Below are 7,247 nucleotides of genomic sequence, written 5' to 3'. Positions count from 1 at the left end.
GAGGGTTTGTACAAGAATTTAAGAAAAAAAATCAAATATCTTATTCAGGAAACATAGCAATGAATTTGTGGCCGAATAGATTTTAAATTCTATAAAACACAAATGAAGTCCAAAATTATGAAATTTGTAGTGAAAGCATGATATCATAAGTAGAGGCTGTGGAAAAAATTTGAGAAGATTTCAAAAAGTTATCACATACGTTGGTTACAGGATGAGGAATCCTGAAGAGGATCCAAGACATTTGAATGAGTCAGTTATGTTTTTGAGTCCAACGGACCATCCAATTGAGTTTTGACTTCAAAATTTTTTGTGTAGGCAATGGACATGATGGATAGGTTTATGGTAAATATTCATTATTTTTTGAGCCTATTTGATAATATTAAAGTTTTTTAGTACTATGTAAATTGAATTTGAACTTATACTGCATGAAATAATGGAATTTTTTTGGCTAAAGTATGTTAAATTTTTTATATACGCAATAGACCTCATAAATTGGTTTATGTTAAAGTTTGGTTATTTTTCGAAATGTTTTCGTATTTTTTAATTTTTTTGAAAAATGTAGTGAATTAGTTCATACAAATTGAAATATAGCTAAAAGTGATTGAAATAATATAATTTTTATCATTGAAGCATGATATATTTGTCTGAAATATAAGTTTAGTAATGAAATGTTAAATTATAATCAAAGAAATATGTTTAAATAAATTTTGAATTGAAGGATTTTGAAATGAAATCCTGGCTTTGCCGAGTGCTGCCAGCGTGGCACTCGGCAAAGCGGTTGGTGTAGCGGCTTTGCCGAGTGCCAAATCAGGGCACTCGGCAAAGCGGTCGTGTCTTGCCGAGTGCCGTGATCTGGCACTCGGCAAAGTTTCTGCCCCCGCCCCCAGCTAAGTGACCGACCCGCACACACGCGCACTCACTCACGCCGCACACACCCGTACTCACGCCGCCGCCTCCACTCCGCCGCGCCGCCGCCTCCACGCCCCGCCCGGCGCGCCGCGCCCTGCCCCGCCGCCTCCACGCCCTGGCTCGCCGTCCCCGGAGCCTGGTCCGGATTGAAAACTGGCCCATCCGGACCTTTCCTCCCCCTTTCCGGCCCGGAACGAAACCCCACCTCATTAGGTCCGGAACGAATCCTCGTTCTCTCCTTCTCCTTCCAGAGTCTCGAGGGGAGGCGCCGGCGCGGCACACGCGAAGGCGGCGCAGCCGTCCAGCGGCGGCGGCGGCGGAGGCGGCCTGGCGGATTCGGCTCCCCGGCAGCGGCTTCCACTCCGGTCATAGTAACAGATACTTGCTCTTGGTAAATACAGGTCCATGTCCAAGCTTTAGAATACTAATCTGGTAGAGTTTTAGTAGTTTGTATTGCATATTTGTTGGTGTCACATCAGTGTGGAGCCTGCAAATTCCTCGAATATATGGATTATTTTATACTTATTACTACTTTTCTGGAGTTCAATTTAATTTGGTATACTTACTACTACTTACTACTTAGGGTTGTTGTCCTTGAATGTATTCAACACTAAGGTTAGGTGATGCTAACCTGCGATTCATCATACTCCAGTAGTCTAGTGTAGTTAGGAGACGAGGCCGGGCCCCAAGACGGTCTTCTGTCATGCATCACTAGGAACCATGTATCCTGAAAATTGTTGATTTACTATAAATTGATGCACCTTTGTCATTTTCATGTTAATTTTGAAGAATAACTTGCCTTTCTTTTTCAAGATGTAGATGACTGAAGTAACACCAATGGCATGTCCTAGCATGTGTTGCTTATTAGCGCTGATGCACATGATTACACAAAGTCACAAAACACATTAGGAAGAGTAGACCATAGGTGCATGTATTATATGTTCTATGCTAAATAGCAGCCTTATACCTTGTAAGGAAACTTTTAAGTAACAGCCTGAGCCTATGGAAATTTGAATGTGTAGTCGAAAGTTGGGACTTTTGAACTTTGATGTCACCTCCTTCCTGGGACTTTCTTTAAACTCTAGCTCAATCAGTAGCATTTATCAGATTCTAACAACATCAGGTCTCAGGACATCATGTCTTAGTGACTAATACTGACCGAGCAATTAATGCAAAGGTACTGTTTTGTATGTATAAGCGCTGATTTGTATCATTGCTGTTTCATATGCATACGATAGTCGTGTTCAATTAATGCAAAGGTGGATATTATGTCAACAGAGAAAGTCGTGTTCAATGTGCCCTCAATGCTTTAGTAGTTTCCGCTGATGATTTTGCTTTCTTGCTAGTCATGATGCTTAACCTTTTATTTGTTCTGACTGCACAAAATATAGGCTGGTAGCGGCGTCCGCCTGCGACGTGCTCGACGAGAAGCTTGAACTGCGAGTCCACACCAAGCCGGCCACGCCTACACCGCCGACCCGTTGTAAGCACCGCCACCGTCTTTGCATATCTAGCACCGCCACCGTCTTTGCATATCTAGCACCTCGTAGTTCATGTAACCTAGTTAGGCGTCTCCCATTCGGAAGAGATACAATTGAGATATGCGGATCTTTGCATATCTATAATTATATCTCCTTCGAATTGTCCACGTTATTTGGACAGCCCGAGGATGCGTAGATACGGATAGTTACCATGATCAACTCCCATCCGAGACAGAGTCTCGGCATCACCTCCCCGTTGTTCTCCGGATACACAATCTCCCTTTCGGGACGTGTATTTGGAGAACAGCGGGGAGGTGCTGCCGAAATTTTGTCTCGGATGGTAGTGGACCATGAAAACTGACCGTATGTACGCATCCTCGGGTGGGATTAGGACCTACCTTCACCTATTAGAATGTAGGGACAACACGTAGATGCATTTGATTTTTATTCTCACTCCGGTTTAGAGGATGGATGACCGTCATTGGATGTACACGGGCCGTCCAAGTCAGGCTACCATGACCGATGAATGGATTCGAAAGACCAATGATTTTTTGGAAGCCGCGTGGAGTCAGGCTGAAGGATCGAGTTTCTTGTGGTGTCCGTGCAACATATGTGGAAATAAGAAACGGAAAACGAAGAAGGTTATGGGCCAACATCTTTGCAAGTATGGATTTACGCCGGACTATACCCGGTGGATCTTTCATGGTGAAGGCCACCGTATGAGGGACGAGGTTGTGAGGCAACGCATCGATGATTGTGATGCTGATGGTGGGGTTGGAGACATGTTACATGACTATCATGAAGCACATTTCGGTGAACGACTGCAGGAGGAGGAGCCAGAGGCATCCGCAAAGGTGTATTTCGAGATGTTGGAGGCTGCACAGAAACCACTTCACGGTCATACAAAGGTTTCTCAGCTGGATGGCATCGGACGACTAATGGCCTTGAAGTCTCAGTTTAGCCTGAGCCGAGACGCCTTCGACAGTCTGTTGACCGTGTTTGGAAGCATGCTTCCAGAAAATCACATTATGCCAAAGTCAATGTATCAGGCACAGAAAATTCTCGGTGCACTTAAGATGCCATATGAGCAGATACATTCTTGTCCAAATGGGTGTATCTTATTTAGGAAGGAGCATGAGAAAGCTGCTTACTGTCCGAAATGTAAAGCCTCTAGGTTCCTCGAAGTGGACTCTGGTGATGGTCAGCCTAAGAAGCAGCTCACGATTCCCGTGAAAATCCTACGCTACCTTCCTTTCATTCCGAGGATCCAACGACTATTCATGACCGAGGAATCCGCGCAACAGATGACCTGGCACAAGAAAGGTGTTCGATACAACCCTGACAAGATGGTGCATCCATCCGATGGTGAGTCATGGAAGAATTTTGATAGGATTCATCATGACAAGGCTAATGAAGCTCGTAATGTACGTATTGCGCTTGCAACAGATGGGTTCAATCCTTATGGGATGGTGGCCGCCTCGTACTCATGCTGGCCTGTGTTTGTTATCCCTCTGAATCGCCCTCCAGGGGTCCTATTTCAACGACAGTCCATATTCGTGTCGTTGATTATTCCAGAGCACCCGGGGAATAAAATGAGTGTTTACATGGAGCCTCTGATTGATGATTTGGTCAAGGCATGGGACGAAGGGGTGTGGACCTATGATCGAGCAACAAAGACAAATTTTAGAATGTATGTTTGGTACCAATTCTCCCTGCATGACTTACCCGCGTATGGCATATTCTGTGGCTGGTGTACTCACGGAAGTTCCCATGTCCAACATGCAAGGCAGCTCTGCAGTTCATCTGGTTGAGGAAGGGGGGTAAGTATTCGTCGTTTGACAAACATCGACAATTCCTCCCCGCTGACCATCCTTTTAGACAAGACGTTAAGAACTTCACGAAAGGTGTAAAAATTACAGAATTTGCACCACCGATCATGACGGGTGCTGCGATTCATGCTCAGATAGACACTCTCCGAGTCAACGATGGCGGTGGTTTTGTTGGGTACGGTGAGGAACATGCTTGGACTCAGAAGTCTGGGCTGTGGAGGCTCCCTTATATTGATGATATTCTGCTTCCACACAACATTGATGTGATGCATACTGAAAAGAATTGGGGGGAGGCACTTTTTGGAACAGTCATGGATATTTCTGATAAGACAAAGGACAACGTAAAGGCAAGAGTGGATCTGGCAATGTTGTGCGATAGACCAAGATACGAAATGAGGACTCCTGGACCCGGGAGGAAATGGAAGAAGACACAGGCCGACTTCGTCCTCATGAGGGCCCAGAAGAAAGAAGCACTAGAGTGGATCCAAAAGTTACAATTTCCTGATGGATATGCAACGAATCTTAGGAGGGGTGTGAACTTGACTACTATGCGAATCAACGGGCTAAAGAGTCATGACTACCATATATGGATTGAGCGGCTTCTTCTGGTAATGGTTCGAGGCTACTTACCTGATAATGTATGGCTCGTGCTAGCAGAGTTGAGCAATTTTTTCCGTCAGCTTTGTGCTAAGGAGTTATCTCGGGCTATTATTGCGGACATGGAAAAAATGGCTCCCGTGTTGCTCTGTAAGTTGGAGAAGATCTTTCCACCAGCCTTCTTCAATCCAATGCAACATTTGCTTCTGCATCTGCCTTATGAGGCACCAGCTATCCAGTTGAAAGATGCCAGAAGGTTCTTCGAATGAAATGTAAGAATAAATGCAAAATTGAGGCTTCGATGCTGAGGCATACATTTTGGAGGAGGTGTCAACTTCACGACTAAATACTATGGTGAGAAGCTTCCCAGCGTGCATAATCCACCTCCTTGTTACAATGCTGGCGATAAGGAATCGAGTCTCAGTATTTTCCGAGGGCAACTTGGAAGTGCAAGTGATGCGAGGTACAAGACCCTGAACCATGAAGAGTGGCGTCGTATCATGCTTTATTTGTTGACCAACCTTTCTGAGGTGGAGCCGTACATAGGGTAAGTTCTCATTTAACGTGTTCATGATGTTCCACGATTTAGCATCTCATTTAACTTTCTTGCGTTTGCACTAAGCAGCATCCAACCCCTTGATCATATTTCACACAGGCAATTTGTTCGTCTATTCTGGCGTCGCTCAAGGTCTCCGACCTAGAACGAATCGGAGTCTCTTCTAAAAATGGCGCATATTTATTGTTTATTTTGCATAATTTGTTAAGTACATATTGTTCATTTTTGCTGATTCATTTACAATTATTGATTGCAGGTTATTGATTCGAAATGCCAGGCGGGGGCAAGATTGGTTTCCTGAGCGCCTTGTACAGGAGTAGTGGTGGAGAGCAAGAGGCTCCTGAGGGGTCCAGTGCAGCAGGGGGTCCAATGTCTCAGAGGGGTCCAGGAGGCGTTGGGGACGAGGGCCAGGGAGAACGAGAGGAGGTAAGACAGGTGGTGGATACCAGGGGAGGACGAGAAGAAGCAGGAGGGAGAGGACACCTCCAGATTTGACGGCGGCGGCGGCGGCGGCGGAGGAGGAGGAGGAGGAGGAGGTGCGGGAGCAGGAGAGCCGAGACAGGAGGAGGAGGACCAGGAGGAGGAGGAGGAGGCAGCAGGAGATACGAGGGCGGTGTGGTTGCGAGGACTGTCGCAACTGCCGCAGCGGCCGATACCTCTTGCGAGACGCCCGATCATTCGACCGGTACCAGACAGGTAATACTTTATGTTATACACAATGGCATTTATTTTCAATTCATATGTTCAAAATGACAAGATACTAATACTTTATGTTATACACTTTTACAGGTATTGGATGCTCGTGCAGGCGGGTGCCCACAAAGGAAGCCCAACGGCATCCTGGGAACCCTATGCAGGGAGCTCTTCCCTGGGCTGGTGATGCATGCCGGGAATCTGGAGCCGGCATACACGTGGGACCACTACATCGCCGTCCCAGATGCAGAAGATCGGGAAGGGAGGTCCTTCGGCAACAAGGCGAGACGAGTGGTGGGAGAATTTTGGGTAAGTCGTCGCACTATATTGGTGAATAGTTACCATATATTTGAAACTCTTTGAATATTGACTGCAATTATCGAGTCTATGCAGGATTTCTTCAGGTGCGAGCCAGGATATGAGGCCATAGCGGCTTAGGTGGCTGACACAGCATGTCGCAAACTAGTGAAGGACATGCACTACGAGGCGCGTGTTCAGGCCGTAATTACCTACTACGCCGATGTGGAAAAAAGGAAGGTCGGCAAGGACGTAGCAAGAAATATGTTTCTCACGCGGGAACAATACTTGAGGGTAAATGACGAAATCACTACTCATTTCTTTTGAATTTCATTTTCGGAAATGTCATCCACTTTGCTTCCATTACATGTAGGTGCCTCCGAACTGGTGTGCTGGCAAGGGCGCGTGCTGGGAAATGATGGTGGACATGTGGCTTAGCGAGGAGTGGATTCAGCGGCACAACTTATGCCGGGAGCGCCGCTTGTTGATGCAAGGTGCGCCACACCATCAAGACAGCCGAGGCCTTCCCGAGTACAGGGATGCTTGGGTAAGTCATTACACTTTTTGGTACTTTCAAACTCTAAATTCTGCATTCTCACTAATCATTGTATTCTTTCGCTTTGCTTGCAGTCGGGGTCACATGAAGACCAGGAATGCAATGACTTCCAGGCATACTGTATGGCGCACAAGGGCAGGGCGACGTCCGACGTCTCCTACAACCCGGCGGATCCACCCGAGGCGTACAGCAACCCGAGCGTCCACACGCGCATCACTGAGTACACGGAGATGGGAAAGGCACTCCATGGGGACATGGGATCCGGCCACCCAGCCCCTTTCTGGAGAAGCCATCATGAGGGCAGGAGGAGGGAAGAAGCACGGCCGTTA

At 46.6% G+C, this 7,247-nt stretch overlaps 2 protein-coding genes across 2 annotated transcripts; both read left to right on the top strand.

Annotated features, from left to right (window-relative positions):
• Positions 1–1,872: 1,872 nt before the first annotated feature.
• LOC120694128 lies at positions 1,873–6,503 on the top strand. Its single transcript, XM_039977298.1, has 5 exons — positions 1,873–2,392; positions 2,855–4,119; positions 5,629–5,680; positions 6,162–6,374; positions 6,459–6,503. Exons 2-5 carry the CDS (start codon positions 2,858–2,860, stop codon positions 6,501–6,503), a joined length of 1,572 nt encoding a protein of 523 aa, XP_039833232.1. The 5' UTR covers positions 1,873–2,392; positions 2,855–2,857.
• Positions 6,475–7,240, top strand: LOC120694134 (the record flags this gene model as incomplete). Its single annotated transcript, XM_039977301.1, has 3 exons — positions 6,475–6,656; positions 6,736–6,909; positions 6,993–7,240. Coding segments are annotated over exons 1-3 (539 nt in total), but the record flags the coding sequence as incomplete, so codon positions are not given.
• Positions 7,241–7,247: the final 7 nt, after the last annotated feature.

This window comes from Panicum virgatum, unplaced genomic scaffold (assembly GCF_016808335.1).
Source record: "Panicum virgatum strain AP13 unplaced genomic scaffold, P.virgatum_v5 scaffold_3456, whole genome shotgun sequence".
Classification (NCBI taxonomy): Eukaryota; Viridiplantae; Streptophyta; class Magnoliopsida; order Poales; family Poaceae; genus Panicum; species Panicum virgatum.
The sequence above is the reverse complement of the archived record's forward strand: the minus strand, read 5'-3'. Positions and strand labels throughout refer to the sequence as shown.